The sequence below is a fragment of the Macrobrachium nipponense genome, chromosome 37 (genome assembly GCF_015104395.2).
Source record: "Macrobrachium nipponense isolate FS-2020 chromosome 37, ASM1510439v2, whole genome shotgun sequence".
NCBI lineage: Eukaryota > Metazoa > Arthropoda > Malacostraca > Decapoda > Palaemonidae > Macrobrachium > Macrobrachium nipponense.
In genome coordinates, this window is record NC_061097.1 from 14,051,315 (window position 1) to 14,073,683 (window position 22,369).

Below are 22,369 nucleotides of genomic sequence, written 5' to 3' on the forward strand. Positions count from 1 at the left end.
TTCTTTTGTACATGAAAATTATTTTCTGCCTAATTGCTTTTCTAGTCTAAAATATCCAGTTTCAGGTAATCAGTCCAAACTTTCATGCATCAGATTCACTCTTGCATTGTAGATAGGGAAGTAACTTAATGAAACACTTTTTAAAGGTCCTGTAAATAATTTTAAAAGGGGATAAATAATTATGTAGACCACAGAAGGAGAATGAATGCATTCACTGCTAAGTCAGTAGGGAAAGTAAACTGTAAATGTTGATGAAGAAGGTGGTTAAGGTGTAATGTTTTATTTTCAGGTCCATAGATTTTGATAGCATTGACAATCGACTGTATTGGACTGACATAAGTGTGAAGTCCATATCCCGGGCCTTCATGAATGGGTCCCAGCTAGAACCGGTGATTGAGTTCGGTCTTGAGTATCCTGAAGGAATGGCTGTAGACTGGCTCGCTCGCAACATTTATTGGACTGACATGGGAAACAACAGGTTTGTAAATGAAATTTGCTCTTCACTGTTAACAGGAACTCCAGCCATGCTTCATGTGAATTTAACCAGAAATTACAGCAATAATTATTATAATTTTTAAATTTGTTTTCATGAGAAACATCAAAATAAAGAAAAAAAATCTGTGAATGTAAGAATTGTCAGTGGTATACTAGTTATAACTGAAAAATTGAAAAACATTTAGTGTATGCAGCGTGTTCGCTTTTGTTATAAGTGTCAGCAAGTTTGTGGTTGCTTTGTGAAGGAAAACTCTAGAACTGTTATTCTCTCCTTTCCTGATTAACAGAATAGAAGTGGCTCGTTTGGATGGTACCTCTCGACGGGTGCTTCTTTGGCAGAATATTGCAAGCCCTCGTTCTATAGCTCTTGATCCTGGACAAGGTTTTATGTACTGGTAAGATTGACTTTTCATATTTTTATTATTGTATATTTCCGTGTATAAGAGGACTTTTAAATCCTAAAATTAACTCCTAAAAATTTGAGGTCATCTTACACGACCATTCTAGAAATCAAACCTTCAATTCTAAGTGATGTTTATTGGTAGGCTAGCCTTGGCCTGAGTACGATAACTATGGACATACATGAAAAAATTCACATTATGATGTAAACTGATAATAAAGATAGTAAAACCATTTTTACCTCAAGAAATAATTCCATATCAATGAAATAAGTTGAGAAAATGTAAACATCGAGTTATGATTGAGCTGACAGAAACACTCATCTTTCTGTAACCTTTCAGAAATTTTAATGATAGTGTAATTGCGGTAGTAATAACATACAGGATAACATAACGTTCCTTTTTTAATTAAAAATTCATTATCATTTTGGTGAAGTAACACAATTTTGGATTACATACAGCTATTTAGAATAATTCTGTCATATGAATGATGATTATGTATGATTAGACTAACTTCTTTGCCTCCATATCTTTATCCCATCTTCTAGTTAAATAAGTTAAAAAAAAAGTAAAAGAGAATGATAAAAGTATTGTTATTAACACAATACTCGTTATGTAGATACGCACTGCCACAAACAACCGAACGAAGAGCAGCTGTGTTGTTATGAACAATGAGCTAACAAATTGGATAACGACAACTGTTTTGCTCATATTTCAGCCATCGTACTATAGTAAATAATTACCGTATTTGTTACAAATGACGTTAGGTAGAATGGAACTGATATATTTTTACATTACATTATACTGTATACCCTTATTTGCTATGGAGAAAAGATCTGCAAGAAAATATATTGCAAAATTTAAGCTTCAAAATGTAGCTGAAGCTGAGAAAACAATGTAAACATGGTTGAACCTCCTCTAAACTTCGTTGTGTGTTCAGGCTCTACCGTAAATATAATTGGGGAGAAAAATAATTTAATCAAAACTATGTACTGGCCATGAAAGAACACATTTAGCTGTTTTTATAATGTGTATGGCAAATGGATGAAATTTTCCCCCATGGTTATCTTTAAACGGAAATTGGTATCGTTGTCCACATTCACAAAAACATAAACAATGCAAATGTCACATGATTGCTATGTTTATATTTTATAAAACAATAGTATCATGAGAATACTGTACGTACAATATTATTAGATAAATGAATCAAAGTATAAATTTTTTTTAAATCCATGGAAAAGTTGCTCATTCATTATGTTTGTATTTGATATCATGTTACTAATATGTGAATATTACATGTATGTACTACTTTTATATATTGTGTATGATGCAACCTCCTTAAAATTAGCTTCAAAATAAGGTCTTCGAAAATCTCGTGATACTTGAGTATGCATATACGGTACACACAGATGGTTTTGTAATTTAGTTGTCGTCTTATAGTACAGATATGCGATAAATTCATGAAAGTTTGCCATAATTTTTAACATCATCTTATCTAAAAGTCTTCTTATGCACAGAAATATACGGTAGTTACAGTTCACTTGCTAGGTTGTGTTGGGTTTGCAGAGTTGTTTTGAGAGGCATCTCTTCTGAACAGTTGACAATTGGAATATATGAATGGAATGCTCCTAGTGCACATTAGAGGAGGAAGTGTTCTTTATTAGCTTTGGAAGTGTACACTGCGCTTTTACTATCCTTAGAAGTCATTTTCAAAATATTCACAGCACTGCACACACTAATACAATTGCTCTTGTTATGCTGATTTGCTTAAGAAATCATACTTTTGTTGAGTAAATTGGAAATTGGGAATTAGATACCTTAGTGATGTGTAACAAATATTCTCTTGTATGATAATCAGCAAAGACTATTTTCCAAGTATTGCATTTTATTCATTATAGAGAAAATGGCCCCTTTTTATTCACTTTGAACATAACATTAGCTGGCACTTGCTTTGACAAACGTTGTGTATTAGTTACATACTGTTTTTTTTATTTATTTATTTTTATATTTGTACTCAGATGCTTCTTTTTTTTCCAATTTTTACTCATTGATACTTCTGTCATCACACAGGTCAGAGTGGGGCGAGGAACCAAGAATATCAAGAGCCCATCTGGATGCATCACAGCCTTTAACTATTGTTACTGACATGGGACGTGCCAATGGACTTACCATTGACTTCAAGGATAGCAGACTCTTTTGGACGGACATTGATAAAATGTTGATTGAGAGCAGTGACTTAGATGGTCACAATAGACAGGTATACCCTATGAGTTTAGTTACCACATAATGAGCACAATATTTTGGCCATTCTCTCTTCACATAAGTAATTTCAAGAAGATTAAGCCAAAGTACACTAATCCAAATATTTTCTTCCAAAGGTTATTGTAAGTAATCTACCTCAGCCATATGGTTTGACTCTATATGAAGATTATGTATACTGGGCTGACTGGAAGACAGGCACCATTGAGAGGGCTATCAAATCCAATGGAGAAAACAAAACCAGAATACAGGTATTGTAACTTCATTTATGAAGTGTTCTACTGATGTTACTAATTAACACCAATATCATGAGTATGTTTGAACTCTGGTTTGTTGGAATTTGCAGTGTTGAAGCACTGTATACTAGAAGGGATAGCAGTGTGTTGATTGCTAAAAGACTTTGCCATAATGTGATAGGGCCAAAGTCAACTTGGTTTGCTTTTTCATTATCCAGAAAACCCCAAAATATCCACCATTGCCATCTGCCAGTAACTTTGGGTTCTAGTATGTTATTCTTGATCTAAGTGAAGGACCTTTGTGATGGGAGTGTTTTTGATAACTATTAGTTACAAATGACACACTTCATCATTTACATCTTGATACTTAGCAGGCCATTTGAAGTTATAAAATGAGTGGATGAGACTTGCCTCTATAAAAGGGAAAGCCCTTGTGTCCCTTGCTAAACCGTTAATTTGGTCTTGGTTTTCTGTTAAACCCTTTTGATGGTGTGGCAGTTGTTCAGTTTTCTCTGCTTTTCATCCTTAATCTTTAATTTGGGATCATGATGAATGTTTACACAGTAGTCATCTTATAGCCAGTGCAAAAGTGGAGAGACAACTGGGGGGATGGGGGGGGACTCTTGGTATTCATCACTACTTGGCTGGTTTTAAGAAATGACGTGGAATGTCAGTTTCTTTAAGAGATGACATGGAAATGAGTGAAACTTGAAATATACCGACAGTATACATTTTAAGGTTGTTCCCATGTAAAATTAGGCTTCTTATGGTAAGCTTCCTGTAAAGAAATTTAGGTAGAACCTATTTTAAAGCCTATTTGTGAACCAAAATTGAGCCACCATGACAAACTTGTTCTTTTGCATGCAGGTTATTTTTACTGTTTTTCCTACCTAATCTAAGTTTTACTTATTTTTTCTTTTGTTTAGGGGCAGTTACATTATATTATGGACATCCTTATATATCATTCATCACGCCAATCTGGGAAGAATCCATGTATTATAAACAATGGGGGCTGCTCTCATCTTTGTTTGGCAGTCCCATCATCTACTGGTTCACAGAATCACACTTGCTCTTGTCCTACACACTACAAGCTTGAAAGTGATGGAAAGACTTGTACAGGTAAAATAAAATCTATTTTCTTACTCAACTCATGCAATTTATTTTGTTTGATGATTTTCTGCTTTTTATGACTGTTGTGATGATGCATTGGCAATAACCGTTACAGATTAAATGGATTATGTAAATAATTAGTCATAGTCCTCTTAATGATTTATAATCCTCATAGCCAAACTTTAATGTTCCTGTTAAGAGCTATAAGGATAAAAATTTGAATTAATGACAGATTTCCTTTTTCATCTTCAGCACCAAGATCATTTCTGTTATTCAGTCAAAAGACAGTTGTAAGTAGGCTGGTTGAAGATCTTAGTGAGGCTCCAACTCTCATCCTTCCCATTCATAATATGCGTAACGTAAGGGCCATTGACTATGACCCAGTTGACGAATTTGTTTACTGGATTGATGGACGGGGAAATACTCTTCGTCGAGCTCATCACAATGGAAGTCATTTGCAAACTTTCGTCAATAACCCCATGGAAAAAATCTATCCATACAGCATAGCTGTTGAACCTTTCACTAGGGTTCTTATCTGGTCATGTGCTATTAATAATGTGATCAATATTACCAGACTCGACGGAACTCAGGTATGATTTTCTCTGTGTTATTTTTAACTAAGTAAAATTTGTGCTATATTCTAGAATACATCTGTATTTAAAATATACAAGATGCTGGTTGAGTTCAGTTCACTGACAAAAATTTTTATTTGTATTAAAATAAGGTTGGTGGAATCATTGGGCATGAGGAAGAAAATCAGCCCCGCCATCTAGCTGTTCATCCAGTGAAGGGAATCTTGTTTTTTGTGAACATGGTATCCCCTCCAGTAATAGAACAAGCAGATTTAGATGGCCTTCACAGACGAAAGATCATTACTGAAGGTCTTCAGACGCCTTCTGCTCTTGCTCTTGATGTTAGTGAAGATTTGCTTTTTTGGGCAGACACAGGAACCAAGGTGATAGAAACCTCAACCATTGATGGCGAAGACAGGTATGGGCAAATTTTGGTAGATCATAAGCACAGTAAAGTTGATTTGTAGGACTATTGTGATTTGTAAAATTTCTGTTTTTGATGTGTGTTGTGGTGTCCATGGATTCTAGTACTATTTACATGGGATGTAGTTATATTTTTTTCTGCTGTGCTGCACATCCAGAAGAGCTATTATTTTGATATTTGAAAATTGAGAGAGCTTGATAAAAAATTACCCTTCAGTAAATCTAATGTTATAAACATTCTTTTTGTAACGAGCAAATTTTTTTTCCTTGTTTTCAGTGATATTTTTGCATGAGAAAAATACTAAAGTCTTGGTAGGATTATCATTTTAACTGAACTCGGTTAAAAGAGATTAAATTTATATCTAAGTTTTTCAGCATTATTATTGTGATTCATTATAAGGGGTGGAAGCTTTATTAAGGTATCATCAAAGAAGTTTGATAATCAGGTTTGAAAAGAGGAAATGGATGAAAAAGAAAGTAACAAGTAATGCATCTGGGAGTTGAAAAAATGCAGCAAAGAACTAAGTACAATAATTTTAGATTAACACTGTATTTGAGAATTGTAACTGGTTTATTTAGGCTACTTATTGATAAATGATTGTTTGGGAAAGGAGTAGGCACCTTTGAAAAAGAACTCATTTTGGATTAAAGTATGATAATGAAGAGAACTATATACACTTTGAGCCATGTGTTGTAACATCTCAAGGAAAGGTTAAATTTGGAATTTCTGTGAAAGTAATGGACGCTACTCTTAGAAAGATAATTTTAGCTTTTGAAACTACTTTTAGATAGAAAATTAGTTTTTGTGAGATTTAAATTTTATGTTATGCATTCAATTTAGTATATTGTAGATTATGTTAACATTTGATGTATAGAACCCATGAATCATAAGGAGGTAGAATGAAGAAAAGTCCTACTGTACATGTTCAGCTCAAACTCAAATGCAGTGATTCTAATTTCTCTTCAACTCCAAATGTATGTTGTGCTTCTTTCAACTTGAATATGTTTCCCAGTAATTTTTTTGTTTCATATGTTTTGTTGTTCATATTCTTGCTCAGCCATATTCTGAGTTAGTTTACACAGGGAGGTTTGTATTTTCGTAGATGTTTCAAGTTTTTAATGATTTTTGTGTGTTTGTGTGGGGTGGGGGTTGGGGGGTAATGAAAGGGCAGCCTATTTGCCTCATTCCTTGTTCCCTTCAGCAATGTACTATGTACTCATTTAAATTTTTTTTTAACAAGTTAATTTTTTCACTTAATTTGTGCACTTTCTAAAAGTGTCAGTTATTTGCAATAAAATTTACCAACTATTAAGATAGCTTTTAAAACCCACGCACAGCAAACGTGAAAAATAAAGGTGATTGGCTGTTATTTCTTACAATAGTTGCTGTCTAGTTCTACCCCCCACCGGGAGAAGCCAGAATGTTCACCTTTAAATCAGAAAAACTTTTGCCACTATTGTGAATGCAAGTGTGGTATTTCAGTTTGTTTTTTGGTAAGGCAGTTGCTTTTTTTTTCCAATTACATGAGAGGTCTACCACCAGCAGTATTAGAGATAGGTCTGTAAGGTAATTCTTTTCAGACAGTTGCCTGAATAGGGTGTATTCCTTGACTCAAGATATTCATTCCATACAAAAAGTATTTGTTTGATCCCTGAACTGAATGACAAAGGAATGTTGGATGTGTTGAAACTTTAGATTGGTTTTCCTCATATATACTAGATGTCCATACTGTTACCTAAGGAGGTTCCTTCAGTCATCATTTCCTAGGCTTTTTGCTCTTTTATCATAGCTCCCAGTTTCTCATTGGTTTGCAGGTCTGTTACTAATTGGATCAGCCCCAGCTTCCTGTATAAAACTTGTGCATAGTTGAATGTTTCTCAGGAGGCCCATGCAAACTCAGAATCAGTGCCCTTAAGGCTTCAAGCACCCTCCTATCTTCTGTTGTATAGATTTTGTCATGGGGCTCCCTGATGTACTTAGAAGAGTCCTTTAGTCTTTGCAAGTTTCTTTTGAATGCTTTTATCTACCTTTGAGATGCAAAATCTATGGATGTTTTTTTGTAGTGTGATCATCCTGTCTGGTTGTTCACTACATTTCAAAGGATTCTAGCAATTCCTGATTATGTCATCTTTATGGTCTCATCCCACTAGCATCATAAAGGTTTTTTTTATGGTAGTATCCACTTTTACCTTTCAGTTGTTACTTACGTGTGTGGTATCTTTGGGGTTACATCTGATGCATCAATTACTTTTGTAAGCTACCTGGAATTCAGAGGTTGTTCTTGACTCTGTCAACAGGAATGGAACTTCTTATAGTACCTTGGTCTTTTGTTCTTTATGGAATCTCATCTACTCTGTCCTTCCTTTTAAAATTTAATTCAGGCTATGCATGATGAATGAGTTTCATGTCACAACTTTGTAGCAACAAAACAAGTTTTCATGCAATCCCCATTAATTGTATTCTTCAGTGCCCTCTTCCCTTCCCTTCATGTTCCTCAATGGAGCTTGGCACAGAAGAATGAGAAGGAATAGTTAGCATACAGTGGGTAGTGAACAGGGCATGCATAGTAGGACTTTCCTCCTTTTGGTATGGTTGGATATGCTTCACATGGCTTAAGGCCAATTGTTATTAATATGTTTCACAAAACATCTTGTTTTATAGTAAAAACATTGATTTTTAAAGAGTGCCCATTTTAATATTGTAGAATTTTCAGTAACCTTGCAGTTTAATTAAACTTTACAGGAAGATATTTGTTGATCAGCATATTGGACAGCCTGTGGGATTAGCTGTCCATGGGAACTATCTGTACTGGGTGGATAAGGAATTATCTTCAGTAGAAAGAGTAAATAAATATTCTGGGCAAGAAAGAGAAAAGGTTCAAGGAAGAATCTCTCATCTCTCAGACATCATTGCAGTAACACCAAATTTATTGCAGGTTGGTCATGCTTGTGTTTTTACAAATAGCAGAATTACATGCAGTTCTTAAATATCAACATAAATTTTAAGTATCTGTACAAATTGTCAGAATTGTTTAAAGCATATATTTAGAGTTCCATTGTTCATGCTTGAATTAATGAGCAGTTAGGGGTTTATTATGTTATGCAAAATATTTAAAAGTATGTCAACTCTGTTAATGTTACTAACACAGTAACCCCAGTCATTCTTACTAATACATTTGAAGGGAGATGCAAATACTTCCACAGACAGAAAAATGAATAGTGACTGTAGTAGGTTTCATTTCATTTGTTTACTCAGTGTTGAAGATGGAGACATGCACAATTAGGACATGACGTCAGCTTATTGTGATAAATATTAAGCAGTGTTCAGTAACATTTAAATGATTATGTATACATAAACATGCCAATTTGTATCAACAATAATATACCAACACAAGCACACCAAAGACAATTTTGTATCACAGTCTGCTCACATCAAACAAATGAATGATGATCTTTCAATAAGTATGCCCTGTGGGGGTAGTACCATCAGTGCATCTCATGCAGTGGACTTTAGGCATTACATTCTCTGCAGCATGCCTTCGGCCCCTAGTGGCAACCCCTTTTGATCCTTTTACCGTACCTCCTTTCATATTCTCTTTCTTCCATCTTACTTTCCACCCTCTCCTAACAATTGCTTCATAGTTCAACTCCGAGGTTTTCCTCCTGTTACACCTATCAACCCTTTTACTGTCAGTTGCTGTTTCAACACTAAATGGCCTCATAGGTCCCAGTGCTTGGCCTTTGGCCTAAATTCCATATTCAATTCAGTTCAATTCAATAATTATGATTTATCTCATTAGTATAGCCCAGGCTACGCTTAGACCTGTGCTGACAAACTTCAAATCACAATTTTCTTATCATTCAGATTTTGTTCTATGTTCAATTTTGTGGCATACATTTAAAAATTTATATATCTAATACCACACATGTATTAGTAACTGTGTCTGTAAACTGAAAAATAACTTGTAGTATTATTTACTACTAGAATATGAAGTATGAACCAATGAAGCTAGGCCTATTACGGATTCACCAGATATTTTATTTTACTAGCCTTGTTTTAAGCACACATTCGTTCCATTTCAGTCACTATTACTTTTTCTTATTATAACCTTTTATTTATGCATTCTGTCTTAAGTATTATTCCAGTGCCCAACAATGAATAAATAAGGTGGATGTCTAGGCTAGCTTTTATGCTGTATATTTATGTCGTCAATACTAAGGATGCTGGTAACAGTGGAATTTCAGACCTTTTTCTTTTTTTTGATAAGTCAATAAGTCATCGTAAAGGGTTATATACACAGGAAGTCAATAAGCCATCATAAAGGTTTATATACACAGTAAGCAAATTACTGTATAATATTTCCATGTACAAGACAGCCTTTAGATAAGACAAGATAAAAAATCATTGCAAATTTTCAATTACAAAACTGAAAGATTTTTTGAGAAAAGTGATTATTTGCAAAAATGAAATGGTACAATTATATTTATAATAGTGATTATTTAGGTAAAGGTTGTTTTGCTTGTTGTATCCAATTACAGTACATATTACCATTACTATTATCATATTGTTACTGTAATACAAAATATCTATGGATATATACACCAATTAGCATTTAATATTGTTTATATTCTCAAAATCTCACCTGATTGAGTACGTATTATCAATATCTTCATCACCATTAGTTACTAGAAGAGATATAATTCCGAGATGCATTTTCTCGTGAATTAATGAAGTTTGGTTGAAAACGTACACATATTACTTCATTGTAATAAGTATTAAGTGCGATTCCTTCAGTACTGAACATAACTTTTGCCTGGCCGTTATTTTATTCAGCCTCGGCTATAACCCGCAACTTTAATTTACTAGTATTCTTTCTTGAGATCTCCTCCATTGCATGGTGGATGAACAAAAATGTATTTTATTTTTACTTATGAAACCATTTAGAATTGGCAGGGTTTAACAACTTGACAATTGTAAAGGAGCTCTTAATAAATGCTTGGTAGTACCAGTAAATGACATCAGCAGTCAGCTGTTTCTCAATGTGGTTGTTTGCATCAATACAGGTTTACAATCACTTAATCCAGAATTCTAAAAACCGGAATTTTTTAGGGGAGGATGGAGGCGCATTATTAGTATTACAGTCGCACAGTCGAGGAGAGAGAGAGAAAGACCATTGCCTCGATTATGTTGTTTCTCTTATAGATATCCACTTGCAAAATTTGAATACTAGTTGTGTTGAGAATAATGATAATTTTAATAAAACTTGTTTTACTTTATCTAATGATATTGCATGCATTATCGTATTAAAATATATGAACAGAGCGATGATGTGGCATTTGCATTCTGGTTTTGTTTATAGTCTTTAAATTAATAAACTGGTCACGTTTTACTGATATCAACTGATATCATCACTGTCTTTAGTTACCGAATGGAACTTAATTCAGAGATAAGTTCCTTTCATAAGGTATCAAGGCTGGGTTTAACAAAGCCGATTTTATATTATGTTTTCCATACAGATGTTGCCTAAAAAGGAAACCATTGTTTTGTTTACTTTCATCACCATTCTCAAACAACCGCAAATAACAATACACTAATGAACGATAATTATCGTACACAATTATTGTTCACATGATTAAATTGTTCTAAACACTTACAAACAGCTTTGCATGCTGCATCACTTGATGTTCTCTGCAATTTTGTTATAAAAGCATGGGGGAAAGTGAAAATAGAAAGTGTTAAAAACCATTTAAAAAATGCCATTGATGGTACCAAAGATGATTTGTGTGATAGCAATGACGAAGCTGATCATGAACCAGAACCAGACTGGAATCCCTTTGATAGTGGCATATGTGATAAATTTTGTGATATGTATGAGAAACTTTTAATGAAAAATTAATATTATGTTATCCTAAATATTATTAATACCTTTATTACACTATAATTGAAATTTCTGAAAGGTTACCGAAAGATAAAGATTGCTGCGAGTGCAACTGTAACTCATGTTTACATTTTCTCAGCTGGAACTGCATAGATAAGAATTGGTTTCATTGATATAGAATTATTCCTCAAATAGGCTATTTGTAATAAAGATACGCCAGTATGTAAAATATAAGGTAAAAATGGTTTTATTACCTTTATTATTAGTTTATTTCATATTGTGAATCTTCATGTATGTTGTGGTTATTGCGCCGAGGCTAGCCTACTGATACACGTCTCAGGTTTGATTTTTGAATTGTAGGGAAATGTACAGTATATAAATATACAACATATTCTGAAGAGAAAATTACAATACCATTGCATCATGCCATGTATTCATGCCTTTCAGACAGTATTAAAGTGTCAGTTTCATTTACCTTTCCCAGGCCGCAGACTTCATGCTCTTTTGAATACTATTAACCTTTTATTCACACTTGCATAAATAGACATTTTTTTATTTGCTTGAAGTGAGATAAAAAGTATTCATTTAAAGCCTGTCACTTGTTTTTGTTTGACCTGAGTAGACTGTTTTAAGCTAAATAAGATGTGAGCGGTTCTTAATATAAATATATAGTATAAGCATTCAGATGTAATACTGAAGAAATAGGTTGCATATTGCAGTAAGCTTACAATATCGCAAACATTGATAGCCAACTGAGAGCTATAGTAGATCCACATCAGCCGTGCATCTGATGTCTAGGCCAGTCCCTTACAACACTTCTGATTGGCTGTTGATAAGCCAATTGCAGGGCTAGAAACTTAGTCTCTTGAGAGAGATCACATAGGCAGGATGTATGTTCCACCTCTCTTGAGGGATACTTTTGAAAGATGTATCCCTCAGGAGAGGTGGAACATACATCCTGTTTATGTGAATTCTTGAGAGAGATTGAGTTTCCAGCCCTGTGACTGGTTTATCAACAGCCAATCAGGAGCGTTGTAAGGGACTGGCCTAGAAAATCATTTGCACAGGTGATATGAATCTATTATAGCTATGTGTATTTGCCACATCTACATAAAATTTACATTGGTGAGTTTACGGATGGAATGGAATAAACTATAGGGTAGCCTAGGCTATGCTACCTCTACCCTGGTTAGCCAATGAAAATATTCACTTGACTTAAAAGTGTCATAGAATCAAAAGAAATAAGGATGATTGATGTTGTTTGTTGTAATAAATGTAAAATAAAAATTATGTATGTTGTTTGCTTGTAGTAAATGTATATTAAAAACAAAACATCCAAAAATATGACACTGAAGCTAAATTTGTCATTCAAGAACATGGTCACAATAGCCAAGCCAACCAAAATAATACTATTCTTAATTAAGAAACTAGCATCATCAAACACTAGGCATCCAAAGGTATAATATTTTATGTAAAGTTTGTACCTGTATAATAAATGTGGCATATGCAAAACAGGAAAATATAACTGACCAATTTTCAGTGATGTTGAACAGTAGTGCACTTTTAATTGCAATGTTAATGTTCTGCATGTTCGTTGAACTCTCCTGTTACTTACACTTTTCGTGAATTCCACATCCTATGCACAGTATAGTTCATACTGTATTAAGGTTTATCATTCACTGGTCGTATCATACAATAAGAAAGAATAGGCTGTTTGACTGAGGCAGATTCACTGTCATTTTCCCTCCATGTACAGCTGTTGCACTTGATTAGCTTTTAGTTCCTGCTCTTCTTCCTCATCAGTAAGTCAGTTGACTTTTCTTGAAGCCAGTCTGCATAAATATGATGCTCAGCTAGTTTGCCTGGTTGAGCTTAGGTAGTTTTTGTTATCCCACTCAAAGTTTGATATTTGCTTTGCACATTCATGTTTATGTGTACTTGTGAAATTTTATCTGCACTCATGCCTTTTAGTGTGATTTACGTAATACATGTACCTTGGTGCACATTGAGAATAGAGAAAGATACAGTAAAGGGCACAGTGTGAATGAAAAGGGGTTACTGTACGTAATTAAAGAACATATATTTGTTCCAACTTTAAGCTTTTTACTTACTGTTTTCAGAGAATGCGAGTACATCCTTGCCACAATGGAAGTGAATGTAGCCACTTGTGCCTTGAAAGGGACCAACATCAGCAGTGTGCATGCCCAGAAGGAAAGTCTTTAGCAGATGACTTAAAGACTTGTATCAACCCACCCAGTTGTCAGCCCAAGGAATTCAGATGTCACTCGGGTTCTGTTGATTGCATTCCACTGAAGTGGAGGTATGAATAGGTCTTCCATTTAGTCTTAGGAAACATAGTAAAAACTCTTTAGTCTCAATGAAAGTGGTAGTTCTTTAAACTTTGGACATTGACATTTATTTATACTCACTATTTATCATTCAGAGAAGTAGAGTTGGTGTTTTAGAATAGCTTTTGTAAACATGGCTTTTGTGAATAACTGCAACCATATTTGGTAGAAATACTAGTCAACCAATGGTTCAGTATCATTTTTTGTTTTTAACCATGAAGAAAGTTTGTATTTTAAAGCAATTTGAATGAGATTCAAGGTTCAGAGCTGTAAAGTGGGGTGTAAGCTTGAGATACCTCACAAAAAATTCTCAAAGGTTTTGTAGGTAGATTAACTTACACTGCTGAAGTTTTCTCCTCAGACTGGTGGTGCATAGTGTCTGTGGTAATCCATTTTCAATTAGTCAATACTTTGTGTGTCAGCATAAGAGATTTGAAGATGATCTTTTATATTTTTAAGTTCATATGTATAGGATTCAGTACTTTTGCTTTTAGATAGAAATTTTTGGTTATATTTTATAATTTAGAATAATTTTTTTTACAAAGCACTGCACAGGGATTACTTGGGGGTAGAATGAAATAAGATTAGCAGGTTATCATTTAAAATGTAATTTAACCATACCACAGAGTAACTTTTATAGAATTTTAGGACTGGCCAGAAGATTTTGTTCTTAGATTCACCCTGAGGGCAGTATAAAATTTATATTAAGAACACACCTAGGCTGGGTAAACTTTAAGGCTGGCCAATTAAAAACAACTTCAATGAAAGTAGGAAGATATGCAAATGCTCCCGGTATAAGAAGATAAAATCTTAAAAATATTCTGCATCTTCCATGGGGAGTTGAAAGTGAATAACTCCAACCCAGTGCAGGACCTCTTTTCCAGGATGCTTGTAAAAATATGCTAATTTTAGCAAATGATACATGTTCTTTCTAATGATTTTAAAAATTTTATTTTGTAAAATTTCAATTACAGCTCAAATAATATCATAACAACTAAAATCACTATCAATTTCTGAGTACCTGCATATTTACTATTGCAAAATATTTACGAAATGTACTGGCATGGGGTGGTGGTACCTTTTAATGAGTTATGCAGTATATGTTCTTGGTACATTAATTTGCAAAATTACAATTATAAATAAAATACTATTGTAAAAGATAAGAACTAAAACCAACAGCAATCCTAGGATATATTTAATGGAAAATATATACAAGATGTCTTGGATGTAGTACATTCCCCATGAAAACTCAATCTACACTGGCCTCCCCTGTCTTGGATTGTAGTGTTAGTGTTGCCTTAAGTCATTTATGGCCAGTCAAGTGAATTAAAAATTTTTTTGCAAGATTCATTCCAACTGCATGGCGCGAAATATAGATTTTCCTCTGAGCTAGGCCAGATCGAGCATATAGTGCTATTACATTTATGCCTTATATGATCACACCTTGATACAAGGGGTTAAGGGAGAAAATTAAATCAAGACAAAGTTAATGTTGGTTAGACAGGCTTGAAAATGCCAAAGAAAATGAGTCATAAGTAAATACTAATGAGCAGTGCATCTGGCAGAAGGGTTGCTAAAAGGAGGGGACAGTAAAAAAAAACCCTTTAGCCTTTGAACGAGGCACGCTTGAGTAAATTCTGTGTTGGAAAAATTGGTTAAGATGAATAATGAAATACAAGAGGAGGTGAACTTTGATAAATTGACTCAAGAACAACAGCCCTCAATGAGGGGATCTTGGCATACAATACTGAGGTATGGATTTTTTTTGTATCAGGGAAGTCCTTTGATTAATGGGAGTGTTGACACAATAAGCCACCTTTCAAAAAAGACATGAAAAGACCCTGTTGTCAAATGGCTGACAACCATCAAATTAGATTGAGGGATAAAACACCTTTTAGATGGTAGAAGGCTGATGGAAGAAACACTTATGTTTTGGACTGGACATTGGGTTGCCATGTGACAGGCTTGGGTGCCTTCAATCCATTTTTAACTTGTTGACAAACATAAAAAGGGACCATGTAGAGACCATCTTACTCAAGAGATATAACAGACAGGTTTTAATATGAGGATATTACCTAATGTACTTAAGCATCAATAAATACAATTGATGGATCCACCTAGATATTATTTCTCTACAAACTGCAGCCACATTTTTGCTGGAAATGACATATTGTTGAGAGAATTATAAGATGGTATTAAGACAACAGTTTCCAGACATACAGCCCCTCTTTTCTTAGTTTCCCTCCCTCTTAGCCAAACAAATTCAACTGTTACCATTTTATATTAATGATATGCTTCCATTGGAGCAGGTCATTCATGCTTCTTACAATTGCTTCCATGTTGCAAGTTCAGTAGTCAGTATTAGTAAAGATGGTGAACTGTCTGCCAGTCTGGGGAGTGAAGGTTATATGAATAGTTACAAAACCCTGACATTATCTACTTCTTAGGTATGCACTTGAATAAAGTTGTTTGTTGTTGCAGGTGTGATGGCCAGTCAGAATGTGAAGATAAAAGTGATGAATGGAAATGTGGTCACGAAATGTGCCTCCCTTCACAATTCCGTTGTTCCAGTGGTCAGTGCATAGGTAAGGTTTGTTTATTTTAATTATGCAACTTACCCAGTAATTGCATAGCTATAGTTTCTGTTATTCGCAGCAGTATAGATTCAAAATTCGTGGTAGCGACACCGATAAGTGTGTAGGTGACACAGTCTTCCCCCCCCCCCTAGCGAGAAGGTTAGGAACAACACAGCCAATTAGCCCATTCCGTTTCTGCGACTCCTGGTGTAAACATCTGGTGTCGGCAGCAGTTATTCAATTTTCGCCGGTCATTTACTAGATTTCGGTATACAAACCGAGAGCGGAATAACATCAACGGAAAGCTTCAGGATGAGTTTTTTCCATGTTTTATTGCATTTCACTGAAGTAGTACATCTTTAGTTCGCATTTACAGCGACTTGCAGTTAATTAGTCAACTACTATTTGGCGAATGTCGAACTATAATATGTAAACATTGGTTGTAGTGGACCAATGTTTACACTTGTTAGCAATCAGATATCGTTCGATAACATGTTTCAGTAGCGATCTTTTGATTAAATCATTTTCACAATGAGTAACGCAAAAAAGTGAGATGTCACTTAACTAATAAGGAAGTTGTGTAATAGTGGAAACCCTGCATAAGCTATCTTCCGGATAGAGTAGCGTAATAATGTAAACATTGCATTCGTTATCAGAACGATGTTGGTGTTAAATTTTATTTCCGCAAAAATGTGTGGGCAGGATTAATAATTATTGTTTTAAGGTGTTTTTACCACTTTAGCTTGTTAGCATGTCCACTACTGAACAAATTTGCAATATATTTAAACGCTTATCAATCTTTTCAACTTCAGTGTAAAAGTTTAATGTAGCAGGAGAGAATTAGTTATTATGGATTTTTGGAGGGAGGTCTATTGAAATCCTATTAAAAGCAAGAATAAAATTATTATTATTGATATTTTTAGTGTTGATGTAATAGTATTATTGGAAACAACTTGAAAATGTACAAGAGCCCACTACAGAGAGAACACCCCCATAGAGGGCTGTACTTAAAACCATTAAGGGAACAAAGTAATGTTGATTTAGCATGCGGCCTTAGCTTGAATCAAATCAAAACTGTTAAGTAGCTAGAATGACGATAGAGTACGCTTGCCTTCAAAGTTTTTAGCTTAACTGGGCCGAATTATTCGGGCTGATCTTATCTTTAGCCATATGTTTGATGTAAGATTATGTCATGCATTTATCTCATAGTTTACTGAGCCCAGTAGTGGACGCCTAGTAGCGTCCACAAGCGTCCAGCGGATCCGCGGTGCTGGGCGCCCAGTAGCGCCTAGTAGTGAACATGGTGCAGAGTGCCCAATAGCGTCCATCAGCGCCGAGTGCCCAATAGCATCCATTGGCACCGAGCGCGAAGTAGCATCCATGGCGCCGAGCATCCAGCGGTTCCGAGCTCTCAGTATTGTAGCTACACAGGTGTTCAAGTAGTTTTCTTGTGATACATGGACACCTAGTCAGATAACACTCAATCCCAGTTGTTTTTTCTCTCCTGCTACTAGCTCTTTAATTTTAATGATATAACTTGTCCAGTGGTTGCACAGCTATAAGTTCCACTTATAGCTGTGTAGTTGATGGATAGGTATTATTGAAAAATTATTATTTTAGGAATGTCACTTTTATTGTAAAAATTTAATTTGTACCACATGCTCCTATGCTTGTCTCCCTCGCCTCCTTCCCACACCATTGCCAGTCGTGTTGAGATTAGCAATGTTAACCCTGTGATAGTGAAGTGTTGTGCAGTGGAGGAGGTGCTGTTCGTCCCCTGATTCTCCTAGGCAAAGGTCCCTGTCAAACTCCCCCAGCACCTGGGAGGAGGCATACTGGGAGCCCAAGGGAAGTCAGTGGGATTTGCCCACGAACATTCGCCCCCCTCAGGCGGTCCTGTTGTTAAATCCCAGGTCGTGATATAGTGCTATTGAAAAGGCATCTATAAGGAAGTGTTTTGTCTTTCCGCAAGTGGTTTGAGCCAGTGGCGCTTTATTGCAGAGTCTTGTCCACTGTAAAGGAGGACTCATAATATGTTGCCTTCTGTCCCTCCTAAGAAGACCAGTGTTACAAGAGGACCAACGTCCTTCTTGCAGGTTCTGGGACAGTCCAGAATGCTTTCCACTTAGTGGCAATGGCTTAGAGGGTCAGTGTAGTGAAAGGATACCCTTTTCCTAGATTCGAGGAAGTTGTCCTTTGGGCGTCCATCAGATAAGGTTGCATGCAGGGAAAGTTCTGATTGTCTGTTGGCGCCAGATCTCTTTCCTCCTATGCTCCCTATTCCAGATAGTTCCTTTGTGTTAGAGTCTAGTGTACGGCAATTGAGCGTCTCTTGGTGACTGTGCGTCCTTCTTGAGCAGGAAGAGACTCTGTCCTGCCTTCTGTATCTAAAGTAATTCAAACCTCCCATTTGGGGCAAGAGTGGAAGACCACCCATTGGTGCCTCGGCTTCAACAAGCGGTTGAGCGCTCTTGGTCGCAGTAGTGCCTACTGGTGCATGTTTTACCTCTTCTTCAAGAGCGCTCACTGGTGTCAAGTACCACTGCTGGTGCCAAAACGTTCAATGGCTCCCAGGCGTCCATTAGCGCCCGAGCATCCATTGGCTCCCAAGCGTCCATTGGCTCCTGAGCATCCATGAGCGTCCATTGGTGCCCAAGCATCCATAAGCGCCTGAGCGTCCATCGGCGCCCGAACTTCCATCGGCACCCGTGTAGCTGGATCAGTTGGAAGTTTTTCTCAGCAATGGACAACGCTTACATCTTCTGTCTTACTGACAGTGTCAAGTTATGACTGTCTCAGATCCTTCGACTGCAACCATTCAAAATAAGTTGGACAGTATTTTTGGTTTCAGGAAGTCTTTTGTAACTCCAGTTCAACCTTAAGCAAACTTGTCTCCATTTTCATCGGCCGAAGAAGAAGAGGATAAGGAGTCGTCTCAGACATCCTACAATTCGCTACTTTACTACTTTGTAGCGAATTCTTCAGATTTGTTCTCTCCAAGGCTTCATGAAGCATACTGCTCCTTCTATCCAGCCACAAACAGCCTTGTCCCCTGTTTTTTTTTTTTTTTTTTTTTTGCAAAAGAAGAGGAAGAAGACAGAGATAAGGAAACTCCTACGACTTACAAGTCAGCTCTTCGATATTTTCTAGTGAATTTCTCTGACTCTATCTTGCCAGTAGCTCCAACATCGCCAGTGTCCTCATTTTTTAGAGATAATCAAGTAGATTCGTCTAAGTTGCTTATCTAGTTTTTTTAGGCAATGAAGGAAGCTAACCTTTGGCTTTCTGAAAGAGGTAACAGGTATAAGTTAACTTTAATTTCCCACCGTCACATCTTTTGACAGGAATTAGGCGATGTAATTAAAATTATCTTCCGTGTGGTTGTAGTAGTGGGCTTCCTTGATTGGACTGTTGGAGCTTTGGGCCTCAAGATCAAGGAATGTTCGGTGTTGGATGAGGATTTTTACGGACCTTTAACGAGACAGTTCCATGGAATTGTCTTCTTTTATGTTGGACATTCTGAAGAAGACGAGAGAACTCATGTTCGTTCACCACCAAATAGTGTATCAGACATAGAGGTCTACCCCTCTATACCCTCCTCTGGATAGTCAACACCTTTTTCCTGAGGATGCAGTGATTCAGGTAGCTTCTGAACTTCAGATGAAGTGAACCCCACACTTTATCTCTCTCTCACTCAACCAAGTATTCTCGTGTTACCACTACTAGCTCACACCCTTCTCCTTCCACATGCGCTCAGCTCTTTCATGGCAAGGGAAGTTCTAGGTCATTCCCTAGATCGGGGGAAGAGGACATATTAACCCTCGAACCATTAGGAAATCCTCCTCCAAATCCCTGCTAAGAAGCGAAGAGGCAGTCCTCCGGGCACCTGCAGGGGAAAGGTTCTGCCAATTTGAATGAACTGGGAAGCAAGAGGAGCAGGACCTTGGATCGTATAATGTAGAGAGAAGGCTACAACATTCTTTTCGAGAGCGTTCCACCCTTATTTAGCTCTCCAATAACTTTAGCCTACTCAGGAAATTCAGAATTCAGACATTTATTGCCCAGTCAAGAGAAGTTTCGTCACTTGCAGAAGAAGGCCATGCCATAGAGTTATTAGTAGCCTACTAACTCCCGGATTTTATAACTGATTATTAGTAAATCCCCCAAGGCCTCAGGGGGCTTGAGGCCCTTGTTAAAGGTGAGCGCTTTGAATGTTTTTGTCCAAAGACAAAAATTCGTAATGGAAAGAATCAGACAGTTTTTTGTTCCTTCATCAAGGGGACTGGATGGTGTCCATCGATATGGACGATGCAGAGTTCCATATCCCAATTCATCGAGGCTCAAAGGTGTTTCTTTGTTTTGTCTTCAGAGAGAGTGCTAATTTACAGCTCCGTGCTTCGGGTTTTCAATAGCCACACAAGTGTTTAAGTACTTTCAGCTTAGCCCCCATTGTTAATGGCTGCAACTAGTCGGGATAAAAAATCTCTTTACCTGGAATATTGGCTTCTTCGGTCACATTCATAGAAGAAGTTCACTGAGGATGTGCAGAAAATTCCATCATTGGCAGGAGTTGGGACTTCTGATAAACTTGAGGAAATTAAAGTTAGTCTCCCGTTTGTCTTTTGTCTTTTTGGGGATGAGGATAGACTCGGATGCTTTCGGGCTTTTCCATCCCCACAAAGAGTGGAGTCGTGCCTTCAGTAGGTGGACCATTTGCTAGCCCTTCAAGATTGCTCAGCAAAGGAATGGAGGAGCCTGCTGGGCACCCTAGCCTCTATAGAACAGTTCGTGTCGTCTGGCAGTTTCACATGAGGACCTGTCTTGGTGGAGATCAGAAGACAGGCTATTAGAAGGGAAGTCCCTTCTTCCTGTGAGCCCCAACCTGGTGTTCTATTCAGATACGTCCAATCCAGGTTGCGGAGGCAGAGTACAGGCAGTCCCCGGGTTACGATGGAGGTTCCGTTCTTGAGACGCGTTGTAACCCGAAAATCATCGTAAGCCGGAACATCATAAAAAATACTAAGAAAACCTTACTTTTAATGTTTTGGGTGCATTGAAAACTATGTAAACTGCATTCTTATTGCATTTTTCATAAAAAAAAAACCTTCAAATATTGATTATTTTGCATTTTTGGTGTCATATTTCTTCTGCCAGATGAGCGTTGTAGGCGTTGTAACCCTGGAACATGCGTCGTAACCCTGCTATTGGAAGTTTGCGGACCTGGTCCGCAATAAAGTAGTAACTATCTGCTCGGACAGCCCTCCCTTACACCAAGAAACTGGGAGGAACGCATTTTTTCTCTCTGTGAAGCAGCAAGAACCCTTCTGCTATGGACAGACAGGAACCACACCAGAATCCTAACAAGTTCATACAAGGGAAATTCAGCGTCCTGGCGGTTTAATTAAGCTGCAAGAAGCAAAATCTTCCCACTGTGTTGTATTTTAGCAGAACTAGCTCCTTCTGATAGGAACTCTGGACGGCAACTACATTCAAGTGCAAACCCTGTTCTATCAGAGTCGGAAGTGCTTTATTGCAGGGAGAAGAGTGGAACTCTGGCTAGATGGCCTGGTATTTCCTACCAGATTTAACCCAAGATGTTATGGCGAGGACATATGCGTCTCGTCCTCGGATTAGACATCTTGCCATTTACCCTAATGGTCTCAGATTTAAGAGAAGCATTTACATCTTGTTAGCAAAGCTAATGACATTAAGTACACCCTCTACCTTATTAGTTTTTAAGAGCTATATATCTCATATGTCCATTTTGCATTCGACCTACTGGTAGTGTGATCATTCATCATTTCTCAAGGCGTAAGAGAGATTTTTGGAAAATTGCTAATTTAGGCAATACCTTGGAAATTTTAATTACTGGCATGGTATTGAAAGAAAGCATAGGATTCCCTCCTGTTGTCCGAACCTTCACCTGGTAGTGGAGGATTGAAGTTTAGGGAGCCAAGAGGGTGCAATGTACCCAGAGCACCCGACACATAGTGGACGGGTTGTGGGTTTCACTTGAGTGTAGGTGACATAATAATCTGGTTGTTTTTTGTTATGGTACTGTGCCCAGGGCACG

The 22,369-nt window shown here is 36.7% G+C and overlaps 1 protein-coding gene across 1 annotated transcript in view; it reads left to right on the forward strand.

The window, feature by feature from the left end:
* The window catches only part of LOC135209032 (low-density lipoprotein receptor-related protein 6-like), a 94,329-nt gene that overhangs the window by 64,403 nt on the left and 7,557 nt on the right, over window positions 1-22,369 (forward strand). Inside the window, exons 14-23 of the mRNA XM_064241575.1 lie at window positions 290-478; window positions 783-890; window positions 2,964-3,150; window positions 3,272-3,403; window positions 4,315-4,507; window positions 4,751-5,088; window positions 5,223-5,488; window positions 8,237-8,429; window positions 13,493-13,692; window positions 16,202-16,305. Coding sequence (XP_064097645.1) covers window positions 290-478; window positions 783-890; window positions 2,964-3,150; window positions 3,272-3,403; window positions 4,315-4,507; window positions 4,751-5,088; window positions 5,223-5,488; window positions 8,237-8,429; window positions 13,493-13,692; window positions 16,202-16,305 — 1,910 coding nt within the window. The remainder of the gene's footprint in view (window positions 1-289; window positions 479-782; window positions 891-2,963; window positions 3,151-3,271; window positions 3,404-4,314; window positions 4,508-4,750; window positions 5,089-5,222; window positions 5,489-8,236; window positions 8,430-13,492; window positions 13,693-16,201; window positions 16,306-22,369) is intronic.